General features: G+C 36.4%; 2 protein-coding genes and 1 pseudogene across 2 annotated transcripts; all 3 read left to right on the top strand.

Annotated features, from left to right (window-relative positions):
- The first annotated feature begins 74 nt into the window (after window positions 1-74).
- On the top strand, window positions 75-3528 carry LOC129363683 (mucin-5AC-like; annotated as a pseudogene).
- On the top strand, window positions 3504-6076 carry LOC129371334 (mucin-2-like). The gene is made up of 2 exons (XM_055047931.1): window positions 3504-5386; window positions 5693-6076. Exons 1-2 carry the CDS (start codon window positions 4429-4431, stop codon window positions 6016-6018), a joined length of 1284 nt encoding a protein of 427 aa, XP_054903906.1. The 5' UTR covers window positions 3504-4428; the 3' UTR covers window positions 6019-6076.
- Window positions 6077-6146: 70 nt separating this feature from the next.
- LOC129369915 (intestinal mucin-like protein) lies at window positions 6147-13756 on the top strand. Its single transcript, XM_055045618.1, has 19 exons — window positions 6147-6476; window positions 6942-7153; window positions 7518-7689; window positions 7778-8022; window positions 8112-8295; window positions 8811-9015; window positions 9104-9282; window positions 9378-9447; window positions 10456-10583; window positions 10670-10701; window positions 10780-10948; window positions 11048-11152; window positions 11408-11448; window positions 11524-11646; window positions 12084-12185; window positions 12287-12415; window positions 12691-12730; window positions 13086-13209; window positions 13302-13756. The coding sequence occupies exons 1-19, from the start codon at window positions 6455-6457 to the stop codon at window positions 13477-13479; spliced, it is 2460 nt and encodes an 819-aa protein (XP_054901593.1). The 5' UTR covers window positions 6147-6454; the 3' UTR covers window positions 13480-13756.
- Window positions 13757-14163: the final 407 nt, after the last annotated feature.

Raw genomic sequence — 14163 nt, forward strand, 5'->3', positions numbered from 1 at the left:
AACAATGGAGACTGGAAAACCCACAACAATAATTACACCAAAACCTACAACACCTCATACAGAAACTACTACTACTGGCACTAAAACACCTGAAACCACAACCATTATAACAGAAAAAGTCTCCACAACACCCTACATAGAGACACAACTCCAACAATGGAGACTGGAAAATCCACAACAATAATTACACCAAAACCTACAACACCTCATTTAGAAACTGCAACAACCGGCACCAAAACACCTGAAACCACAATCATAATTACAGAAAAAGTCTTCACAACACCCTACATAGAGACACCATCTCCAACTGAAAGTACTACCATCAAAACTGAAACATACACTACAGCACCCAGTGACTGCTATATTTGCAAATGGTCAAATTGGATTAACAATCACTACCCCGCACCTGATAGAGATGGAGATTATGAAACATTAAAAAACATTTCTGCTCCAGATTTGAGTGTTTGTAGAAAACCACTAGAAATTCAATGTCGATCCAAAATATATAAAGATGTGCCTTTAAAAGATTTAAATCAAAATGTAATCTGCAGTCCTACTGATGGTCTAATCTGTCTTAATAAGGATCAAACACCTCCAAAATGTCTAGATTATGAAATTCGGGTAAGATGTTGCACTTACATCGGTGGGCATTGCACAACAACAACTCATACAGAAACTTCAACTACCAGCACTACAACACCTGAAAGCACAACTATTATTACAGAAAGCGTCTCCACAACACCATACATAGAGACACCCACTCCAACAATGGAGACTGAAAAATCCACACCAATAATTACACCAAAACCTACAACACCTCATACAGAAACTGCAACTACTGGCACTAAAAACCTGAAACTACAACCATAATTACAGAAAAAGTCTCCACAACACCTTACATAGAGACACCTACTCCAACTGAAAGTACTACCATCAAAACTGAAGCATACACTACAGCACCCAGTGACTGCTATATTTGCAAATGGTCAAATTGGATTAACAATCACTACCCCGCACCTGATAGAGATGGAGATTATGAAACATTAGCAAATATTTCTGCTCCAGATTTGAGTGTTTGTAGAAAACCACTAGAAATTCAATGTCGATCCACAAAATATAAATCTTTGCCTTTAAAAAGATTTAAATCAAAATGTTATCTGCAGTCCTACTGATGGTCTAATCTGTCTTAATAAGGATCAAACACCTCCAAAATGTCTAGATTATGAAATTCGGGTAAGATGTTGCACTTACATCGGCGGGGATTGCACAACAACAACTCATACAGAAACTACAACTACCGGCTCTACAACACCTGAAACCACAACTATTATTACAGAAAGCGTCTCCACAACACCCTACATTGAGACACAAACTCCAACAATGGAGACTGGAAAACCCACAACAATAATTACACCAAAACCTACAACACCTCATACAGAAACTACTACTACTGGCACTAAAACACCTGAAACCACAACCATTATAACAGAAAAAGTCTCCACAACACCCTACATAGAGACACCAACTCCAACAATGGAGACTGGAAAATCCACAACAATAATTACACCAAAACCTACAACACCTCATTTAGAAACTGCAACTACTGGCACTAAAAAACCTGAAACTACAACCATAATTACAGAAAAAGTCTCAACAACACCCTACATAGAGACACCCACTCCAACAATGCAGACTGAAAAATCCACACCAATAATTACACCAAAACCTACAACACCTCATACAGAAACTGCAACTACTGGCACTAAAAAACCTGAAACTACAACCATAATTACAGAAAAATTCTCCACAACACCTTACATAGAGACACCCACCCCAACAACAGAGGCTGAGAGAAAAACAACAATGTTTAAAGAAACATCCACAACGATTCATATAGAAATTGTAACCCAGAGCACTGAAAGACCAAAGACTGCACCAGTAATTACAGGTAAAAAACCAACAACACCCTACGTTGAGACACCCACTCCAACAAAGGAGACTGGAAAACCCACAATAATTACACCAAAACCTACAACACCTCATACAGAAACTACTACTACTGGCACTAAAACACCTGAAGCCACAACAATTATAACAGAAAAAGTCTCCACAACACCCTACATAGAGACAGCAACTCCAACAATGGAGCCTGAAAAATCCACATCAATAATTACACCAAAACCTACAACACCTCATACAGAAACTGCAACTACTGGCACTAAAAAACCTGAAACTACAACCATAATTACAGAAAAAGTCTCTACAACACCTTACATAGAGACACCTACTCCAACTGAAAGTACTACCATCAAAACTGAAGCATACACTACAGCACCCAGTGACTGCTATATTTGCAAATGGTCAAATTGGATTAACAATCACTACCCCGCACCTGATAGAGATGGAGATTATGAAACATTAGCAAATATTTCTGCTCCAGATTTGAGTGTTTGTAGAAAACCACTAGAAATTCAATGTCGATCCAAAATGTATAAAGATGTGCCTTTAAAAGATTTAAATCAAAATGTAATCTGCAGTCCTACTGATGGTCTAATCTGTCTTAATAAGGATCAAACACCTCCAAAATGTCTAGATTATGAAATTCGGGTAAGATGTTGCACTTACATCGGCGGGGATTGCACAACAACAACTCATACAGAAACTACAACTACCGGCTCTACAACACCTAAAACCACAACTATTATTACAGAAAGCGTCTCCACAACACCCTACATAGAGACACCAACTCCAACAATGGAGACTGGAAAACCCACAACAATAATTACACCAAAACCTACAACACCTCATACAGAAACTACTACTACTGGCACTAAAACACCTGAAACCACAACCATTATAACAGAAAAAGTCTCCACAACACCCTACATAGAGACACCAACTCCAACAATGGAGACTGAAAAATCCACAACAATAATTACACCAAAACCTACAACACCTCATACAGAAACTGCAACTACTGGCACTAAAAAACCTGAAACTACAACCATAATTACAGAAAAAGTCTCAACAACACCATACATAGAGACACCTACTCCAACAATGCAGACTGAAAAATCCACACCAATAATTACACCAAAACCTACAACACCTCATACAGAAACTGCAACTACTGGCACTAAAAAACCTGAAACTACAACCATAATTACAGAAAAAGTCTCCACAACACCCTACATTGAGACACCAACTACAACAATGGAAACTGGAAAATCCACAACAATAATTACACCAAAACCTACAACACCTCATGTAGAAACTACTACTACCGGATCTAAAACACCTGAAACCACAACCATAATTACAGAAAAAGTCTCTACAACACCATACATAAAGACACCAACTCCAACAATGCAGACTGAAAAATCCACACCAATAATTACACCAAAACCTACAACACCTCATACAGAAACTGCAACTACTGGCACTAAAAAACCTGAAACTACAACCATAATTACAGAAAAAGTCTCAACAACACCTTACATAGACACCTACTCCAACAATGGAGACTGAAAAATCCACATCAATAATTACACCAAAACCTACAACACCTCATACAGAAACTGCAACTACTGGCACTAAAAAACCTGAAACTACAACCATAATTACAGAAAAAGTCTCAACAACACCATACATAGAGACACCTACTCCAACAATGCAGACTGAAAAATCCACACCAATAATTACACCAAAACCTACAACACCTCATACAGAAACTGCAACTACTGGCACTAAAAATCCTGAAACTACAACCATAATTACAGAAAAAGTCTCTACAACACCATACATAGAGACACCCACTCCAACAATGCAGACTGAAAAATCCACACCAATAATTACACCAAAACCTACAACACCTCATACAGAAACTGCAACTACTGGCACTAAAAAACCTGAAACTACAACCATAATTACAGAAAAAGTCTCAACAACACCATACATAGAGACACCTACTCCAACAATGCAGACTGAAAAATCCACACCAATAATTACACCAAAACCTACAACACCTCATACAGAAACTGCAACTACTGGCACTAAAACACCTGAAGCCACAACAATTATAACAGAAAAAGTCTCCACAACACCCTACATAGAGACACCAACTCCAACAACAGAGGCTGAGAGAAAAACAACAATGTTTAAAGAAACATCCACAACGCTTCGCCTTGTAACCCACAGCACTGAAAGACCAAAGACTGCACCAGTAATAACAGGCAAAAAACCCACAACACCCTACATAGAGACACCTACTCCAACAATGAAGACTGGAAAACCCACAACAATAATTACACCAAAACCTACAACACCTCATACAGAACTACTACTACTGGCACTAAAACACCTGAAGCCACAACAATTATAACAGAAAAAGTCTCCACAACACCCTACATAGAGACAGCAACTCCAACAATGGAGCCTGAAAAATCCACATCAATAATTACACCAAAACCTACAACACCTCATACAGAAACTGCAACTACCGGCACTAAAACACATGAAGCCACAACCATTATAACAGAAAATGTCTCCACAACACCCTACATAGAGACACCTACTCCAACTGAAAGTACTACCATCAAAACTGAAGCATACACTACAGCACCCAGTGACTGCTATATTTGCAAATGGTCAAATTGGATTAACAATCACTACCCCGCACCTGATAGAGATGGAGATTATGAAACATTAGCAAATATTTCTGCTCCAGATTTGAGTGTTTGTAGAAAACCACTAGAAATTCAATGTCGATCCAAAATGTATAAAGATGTGCCTTTAAAAGATTTAAATCAAAATGTAATCTGCAGTCCTACTGATGGTCTAATCTGTCTTAATAAGGATCAAACACCTCCAAAATGTCTAGATTATGAAATTCGGGTAAGATGTTGCACTTACATCGGCGGGGATTGCACAACAACAACTCATACAGAAACTACAACTACCGGCTCTACAACACCTAAAACCACAACTATTATTACAGAAAGCGTCTCCACAACACCCTACATAGAGACACCAACTCCAACAATGGAGACTGGAAAACCCACAACAATAATTACACCAAAACCTACAACACCTCATACAGAAACTACTACTACTGGCACTAAAACACCTGAAACCACAACCATTATAACAGAAAAAGTCTCCACAACACCCTACATAGAGACACCAACTCCAACAATGGAGACTGGAAAATCCACAACAATAATTACACCAAAACCTACAACACCTCATACAGAAACTGCAACTACTGGCACTAAAAAACCTGAAACTACAACCATAATTACAGAAAAAGTCTCAACAACACCATACATAGAGACACCTACTCCAACAATGCAGACTGAAAAATCCACACCAATAATTACACCAAAACCTACAACACCTCATACAGAACTACTACTACTGGCACTAAAACACCTGAAACCACAATCATAATTACAGAAAAAGTCTCCACAACACCCTACATTGAGACACCAACTACAACAATGGAAACTGGAAAATCCACAACAATAATTACACCAAAACCTACAACACCTCATGTAGAAAACTACTACTACCGGATCTAAAACACCTGAAACCACAATCATAATTACAGAAAAAGTCTCCACAACACCCTACATAGAGACACCAACTCCAACAATGGAGACTGGAAAATCCACAACAATAATTACACCAAAACCTACAACACCTCATACAGAAACTGCAACTACTGGCACTAAAAAACCTGAAACTACAACCATAATTACAGAAAAAGTCTCAACAACACCATACATAGAGACACCTACTCCAACAATGCAGACTGAAAAATCCACACCAATAATTACACCAAAACCTACAACACCTCATACAGAAACTGCAACTACTGGCACTAAAACACCTGAAGCCACAACAATTATAACAGAAAAAGTCTCCACAACACCCTACATAGAGACACCAACTCCAACAACAGAGGCTGAGAGAAAACAACAATGTTTAAAGAAACATCCACAACGCTTCGCCTTGTAACCCACAGCACTGAAAGACCAAAGACTGCACCAGTAATAACAGGCAAAAAACCCACAACACCCTACATAGAGACACCTACTCCAACAATGAAGACTGGAAAACCCACAACAATAATTACACCAAAAACCTACAACACCCTCATACAGAAACTACTACTACTGGCACTAAAACACCTGAAGCCACAACAATTATAACAGAAAAAGTCTCCACAACATCTTATGTAGAATCACGTAGCACAACAACGGAGACTGGAAAACCCACAACTACAATTGTTATTGAAAAATCTACAACACCTTATATCGAAAAATCTAGCTCCTTCATCACTGGAAAAACCACATCAGAAATCACTGCAAGTCAGTCAACTACTGTGGTAATAACAGAGAAACACAGTTTTGAAACTACAACTAGCAGAACGACTTTGTGCTCTTGCACATACATGAATCAGGCTTTCTCACCTGGTAAGCTTTGTTCTTTTTTCATCATTCATTGTTGCTATACTTGATAGCTATTTAAGTTTAATTAACAAATAATCGAATTGTCATTGGGCCCTGGTGACACTCAGATTCTGTGGTTCTGAGAGCAGAGGGAAAGGGGAATAATTGTAAAAGGGGCTAGGTATTAAAGGATGGGAACTGGGTGAGGTTCATGTCACCCCCCACAAAATGCCAATTTCACCCATATGGAAAATAGCCACTGTACAGATAGTTTCACCTGGTTTTACTCTTGTATTTATTAGCAGAATAAATACAGATGCAAATGATGCTCATTTTGCCATCGTATTCTTACTTGATGAGGGCAATGTTGAACTGTTTATGAAATATTCTATTATGATTTATCAAGAAAATAACATATCAACAATTTCCATTTTTTTCTGGCATAATTTATTAATTTTATCTCAAACTTTTCTTTAAACTGTACATTAGGAAGCTTCATGTACAACAAGACTAATGGAGATGGCTATTGTTTCACTGCATACTGCAGTTTGAACTGTAGTGTTGAAAAGCATGCCAGACTGTGTCACACAACAACTCCGCCAAGTCCTCCACCTTCCACAACGAGGGCTGAAAGTACAAAACACACCGTCAAACCAACACCGACTGTGACAGACTGCCAATTTCTTACACCACCAAGAAAGGTAACCAGCCTTATATACTGTACGTACTAAAAATAGTGTTGATTTAAAAAAATACAGCTGAGAAGATCTGTAAAATTAATTATTAATTAATTTGCTTGACCTTGTTGGCAAATGTTGGCAAAAAAACTTGCTCGATATACTGCAGCAAGCAAAAAATATATTTTCTAGTTTACAATCTCTTCTTCTGATCAGATTACATTGCCTTTAATGGTTTGACCACCATGACCAACTGTTTAATAAAATGTAAACAAGCATTCAAATTAACGCCAATACGATTTTGTATTGTACAACTTGGATGTATGTCTGGAGAGAGTTTAAATATAAAGACAGTGGTTGTATATTGCTGAAAGTATTTATTTTACAGGATGGAGAATCCTGGAATCCAGACAAATGCACCAAAAGCACCTGTGAGAAAGGAAAAGAGGTCAGAGAACATGTGCCATGTAAATCAGTAACCAAACCAGTTTGTGACAATGGTTTTGAACCTGTTAAGGTTTTTGATGAAGGAGGCTGCTGTTTTCACTATGAGTGCAAATGTGAGTTTGATAAAAAAATTTCAGAGCTCCAGATAGCTACATTTTTTTTGTGATTAAACACAATTTAATCTTAATGTAATGTTTTCAGGTCTTTGTACAGGCTGGGGAGATCCCCATTACAATACATTTGATGGCCAATACTACAGTTTCCAGGAAAACTGCACATACGTCCTGGTCAAAGAGATAATTCCCAAATACAACTTAAGAATTCTTATTGACAATGAAAACTGTGATCCTTCTGGAACTGTGACATGCCCCAAAGCTTTGATTGTATATTACAAAAACTATGTAGTAACTCTTACACAGGAGAGAGAGCCAGAATTTCAGAATTTGGTACGTATGGCTATCTCTAACCTTCTCCACATATGTTTGTACTCCATAAATGTAATCATGCTTTTTTTTCACCTGTCATTCATGTTTAGATATATGTTAATGAAAAGAAAGTGACTCCAACCTACTCAAATGAGGACTTCATTATTACAAGCTCAGGAATTTCGATGGTTCTTAAAATCCCAAAAATAGAAGCCGTTGTTTTATTCTCTGGGCTTCAGTTCAGTGTTGAGTTGCCATTTTCATTTTTCCACAACAACACAGAAGGACAGTGTGGTAAGCAACCCTATAACTTGTGACAAACTAAAAATAAATGGTGATTCTTATCGTCTTTGTAGGTAGAAAAATATAATGTAATATAAATATCAATATAATTATCAATGGATAAATGCTTTTAGTTGAAATCACTACACCTCCCAAAGGAAACTTTAATTTCTAGCTTTATGCAAGAGATAATGAGAGGGAAAACTCTCGCTGCACAATACCACAATGAGGAAAACAGTCAATACAAAAGCCTCCTCACCCCTGCCAGTCTTCATGTTTTAAAAACAATGGTCCATAATGAACCCTTTCAGCACCTTTAATGTGATACACATCCTGTACTATTCAACTGAAGAACAAACTAATCTGCCCGAGCTAAAAATGTAAAAATGAAAGAAAGGATAGAGTGTTGAATACCAAGATTACACTTCAAATAAATAGCATGAACATTTATATTAGGGATGTTAGAAATATTTTCTATTTTTGAGTTTGTAATCTATTTCCTGTGGATGTTTCTTCTTTTTAACAAGGCTACTGTGACAATAATAAGACAAATGACTGCAGGTTACCAAATGGTAAAATTCATCCATTATGCTCTGAGATGGCATATGATTGGCATGTAAACGTTAAGAATAAACCATACTGTGAGTCCAAACCTACTCGACCTCCTCCTCCACCACCTGGGCCAACGAAAACACCATGCAAACCTGCCCTCTGTGAAATCATAAACCACGAGTGAGAATTTACAAAAAATTGTTGAACATGTGAAAACATTTTTCTGTAAACCCAATTTAACTTGTTTTATTTTCATTTTCACAATAAGGATGTTTAAAAGCTGCCACAAAAAAATTGCGCCCGATTCATATTATGAGGCTTGTAAATTTGACGTATGCCACATGCCAAATACCACCGTGGGCTGCACCAGTCTGGCAGCATATGCCACGATGTGTGCTGAGGCATCTGTCTGTATAGACTGGAGGAACCTGACTAAAGGAGAATGCGGTAAGACGATTTTGCTTGTGTAGAAATTAATTTCCTTTCAAATGAAATTTTCCATGCATGTTATTGTTAATGGAATATACTTATTTTTGTTGCAGACTATAAATGTCCACCAAATAAAGTATACAAGGCCTGTGGGCCAAGTATCGTTGAAACGTGCAATGCAGGGTAAGGACACTGTTTTTGCAGTTTATAATTGAAAACTGACAAACAACAGTGAAAGGACATTTTTTTGCATTTTAGAATGTCTGTCTGCTTAACATTGACTTATGCAAGCAATAAACCTACTAACACATTCACTTGTCTTTTATAATCAGAATGTACAAATACTGACTAGTGAATTCTCAAATACACTTTTGCTTCAAACAAACCATTCTCAAATTCACATTGACAAGGAACTTTCTATCCATTGTGGCTGCCAACAGTTTTTATCAACACCAACAAAAAATATTTGACAATAAAGTATCACATACAGGTTAAATATTTTCTAATTGTCATTAAGAAAAAAAGTCAAGAACATTGAAGGAACTATCCAATCAACTGATAATCATTCACTTTGCAGTTTCAAAGTCTAGAATTTTTAGCACCAGGAGTGGTGTAATTTGGTTTCTGTCCTGTAATCGGTCAAAACCAGAGAATAGTTCAACACAGATGATGTTTTGTAGGTGATTTAAACAGCACTACCAGCCTGTGATAGAGCTACATCTGACTTCCTTCATATCTGAACCCAGACATATCCCCTCGAAAGGAATAAAACAAACTATGTTGAAATAATACATTTTCAAAGTAATTTTATCTATTGTTATGCCAACCAGTTTATAATATCCCCAAGCGATATTAAATTGAAACATAACTGTGGTCCCAAACACAGTTTATAGTTAGCAGTTATACTGTAAAGCAGAGCAGTTTTCTGAAAGTTATCCATGTAACATGAAGAGTCATCTCTGTGATTGCTTTTGTTCCTAGTGTATTTATAATGTTTGACAAAGTGTTTAACTAAAGCAACATGGTGAACGGTGAATCAGTGGTAACATTTAAGTAAGAGTCCTTGGAAATATTTATTTTTCGTTTGGGATATTTCCTAATGCTTACTTGAATGCACTGAGCTGCATTGTGATTCCATTGTTCTGGACAAGTTGGAAGTTGAATTTTAACTGTCATTTGTTTTACATTCAGATACAATAACAAGCTCAAAAAGCAGTGTGCCGGAGAAGAAGCTATTTGCAATGGATTAGTGGAGGGATGTTTCTGCCCTCAGGGGACGATGCTGTTTGATTCAGGCTCTGATACCTGTGTCTCATCCTGTAAGAAGAGTTTTTGTTCTTTTCCAGAATAATGAACAATGTATTTTTGTTTAATATTCAATTAAACCATTTTATTGTTTATTAAGGTTGCACTGGACCTGCTGGTGAACCTAAAAAGGTATATATTCTCATACACTGTCTTTTTTTTTATCTGTTTGTCTATTGCTGTAATGTATTTTTTTCCTAATATTAACAGATTGGTGACACATGGAAAAGTGGCTGCCAGCAATGCAGTTGTGACAAAAATTCTCTGAGTGTTAAGTGTGAGCCTCTGGTTTGCCCGACACAAGAACCAATAAAGTGCACAGAGGATGGTGAGGTGTTGGTGAACCGAACAGTTAACTGCTGCCAAGAACTGACGTGTGGTAAGCAATTTTAATTCGTAAAACTGCATTGATGACATATAACGTGTTAGCGAAAAGAATCTAAATCAACTAACTGACATTCCCCATGTTCACCAACAGAGTGTGATAGAAAACACTGTTCGTCACAGACACTAAAGTGTGAACTTGGCTTTGAGTTAAATGTCAAAGTTTCCAATGTAAGCTGCTGCCCGGTCTTCACCTGTGGTATGTTTCTTACTGTCACTACTCATCATTATTTATTACTGATAATAGTAACAATTATTTCCCAAAAAGTATGAAAAATCATCTTTATATTGATTTCATCTAGTCAATTATTGTAAATACCCCACACTGTTTAATTCAGCTTTCCATCATTACCTTTTTCCCATGTTAACTTTCTCTCATTAAACAACCCAGCAGTTTTTCAAATGCAAAAACTAATCTTAATATCAACATAATCCCATTTATTTTCTTGTGTAGAACCAAAAGATGTATGTGTCTACAATGATACAGAGTACAAGGTAAAAGCAGTTTTTTTGCTGTTTTAATATGTAGTACCTTGCATGTATAAATACTTTTCATTGTGTTTCCAACAGCCAGGTACAAACTTTTCCAAGAACCCATGTGAACACTGCCACTGCACCAGCAAACAAGACCCAAAGACTAAGCTGAACACCATAGAGTGTCAGCAAGTACAGTGTAACATCATTTGTAAAGAGGTAATTAGATGATGTTAATGCCAGATAAGTTGTATATTGGATAGAAATATTTTACATTATAGAAAACGTTGCTCATAAGATCAGATAAGTAACTTACAAATTTATTTTCTAAATATTAAAAGGTGATGCTCTACGTATGACTATGTGTGTCAGTTTGGTTTTGGTACTAATAGCATCAGCTTTATAATGGCTCAACATTTCTAAGTTATTTCAAGTCATACTCTATAATTTAGATTATTTTTCCTGATACATTTTTTGACAAAATGTGCAATTATCCTGTTCAATAAATTTTGATGCATGTTAGTGTTGCAATGGAATGGATGTTATTTTATATCTTATTGCCAGATAGCATTCCTTTGCTAGAACTAGAAGTTGTTAAAATTACATAGACTAAATTATTTCCAATTAGAAACTTATTAAACTGTATATTTTTATAGGGTTACATGCATGTGGATCAGCCTGGAGAATGCTGTGGATCATGTAAACAGACGCACTGTATTTTTGATGTCCCTGGCTTGAACTCACCAGTGATTCTTAAGGTGATTAAAGTACAAAAAAATGCTTAACAGCTTGCAACCTTCATCTCAGTTGTAAGTCAGTTGTGACAACACTAACCCTACTCTTCTACGCATGTTCACAGCCTTCACAATCGTTTTCACCACCAAACGACAACTGCACCCAATATGATTGCCAGAAGGTGAAGGATGAATTCATAGTTATGAGAAACCAAACTACATGTCCTGCATTTGACCCAGAAAACTGTGTTCCAGTGAGTATTAAGTGGCTTAAAGAAAGTTGATGTCATTGTTTTGGTCTAAGATGACAATATAGTATATAACATTTTTATAAATCTAATTTTTGTTTATGATTAGTTGGCTTAATAGATGCTTAAAATATGGCCAGTTTAATGTGTAAAACAGTAATAGCAATAAAATGTGAGGTGGGTCATCATTATACTTGAGCAAACAATAGGCACTGCACACTTCCAACACAGAAGTGTGACTTTATGAACACAGTCACGTGTAATTTTTTAATGTATTTCAGGGAACAGAAAGAAGTGACATGAATGGATGCTGCAGAACCTGTAAGTATCAGGTTATGGACTTGCAAAATACTACATAATGTTTCAAAAGATGTTAGTTTACAAAAATGTCAGCCTCCATTTACATTTTTCACAACTATAAATACAATTCGGTTTTAATTTTAAACTACTTTTAGGCAATAATTTATTTATTCCCTTAGCTTTCTGCAATAGAACGTGTCAATTGAGGATAATGAGGATGTAAATGCTTAGAATTTTGTCAAGCAGAGTAGAAGCCTAGAAAAGCAGAACATTCTTATTGATCTAATGGCCTTAAGCTCAAGATGGATTCTTTAGGTAGTCCATTATGTTTTCCTTCAAGTGTGTGTTTCTAAAACAAATTATTTGTGGTTCACAGGCACACCTCGCTACAACTGTGAGCTTCACAAGAACACTACCAAATTGTACGTAAACGACTGCGAGTCAGTTGAGCCAGTGGAGATCACATCCTGTGGGGGATCCTGTGAATCATCCTCATATATGTAAGATTTGTAAAACATTTAACTAAAGACTATGCAGCAGAATCTGATAAAAAATAATATGTTGACATGGATGTCTCTATCTTTATTTACAGGTACTCAATGGAGGCCAACAGTCTCATGCACTCTTGTACCTGCTGTCGAGAGATGGTTACCACCAAGAAAGAGGTGGAGATGAAGTGTCTAGATGGCAGCAAAATTAAACAGTCCTACATTACAATTGAAAAGTGTGGCTGCCAACCTGCTAAATGTAAAGAGTGGGGCAAACGTTGACGGGACACACAATTAAGGCAAACAATGGAAATTTTAACTCTATAGGGGAAACAAATTAGTACTTGTTTACAAACACTATGGGTGCTTTCATGCTTTGAAATATGCAGCTCTGTGGATCAAACTGATCCAAAATATTTTTAAAAGCAAGTGCTTATCTGGAAATTGTATTTAGGGTGAAATAGCTTTGGATGTATATTCATCTTTTGAGTAATAGTAAATTGCTGTATCTGCTGTTTCAAACTTCTGTCTTTGGTTCAATAAATTTCTAATGCATCAATGATCTGAGTGTTTTTTTACTATGTTAAATGTGTAACTCTTAGTACAATGCAATAGTTTTTTTTTATTCTTTTGCAATAACAGCATTTTAGTTGTCTGTTTTCAGTTGGCCATTATTACTATTTAGTTTGTTATAATTTGTTAAAACTGCATGATCTCAACATGTGGAGGGAGAATTAAATACTTTTACTTTATACATTCCTAAAAGTATTTTCTCCTTGGGGTACTTCTAAAATTAAAATTAAAATGAAACAAACTAAAATTACCATATTTATGTTCAGTTATTCTGTTTGGTAACTGTTTTGCTATGTCAAGATAACAAGGTCTCTTTCGTGTTTCTGAAAGATCCCCATTTAATAACTTGCACCATATTTTCAGAATGTAGAGTGGGGTTTTTCATTAAATAAA

This window comes from Poeciliopsis prolifica, unplaced genomic scaffold (assembly GCF_027474105.1).
Source record: "Poeciliopsis prolifica strain line A6 unplaced genomic scaffold, Auburn_PproV2 SCAFFOLD001, whole genome shotgun sequence".
Taxonomy (NCBI): domain Eukaryota; kingdom Metazoa; phylum Chordata; class Actinopteri; order Cyprinodontiformes; family Poeciliidae; genus Poeciliopsis; species Poeciliopsis prolifica.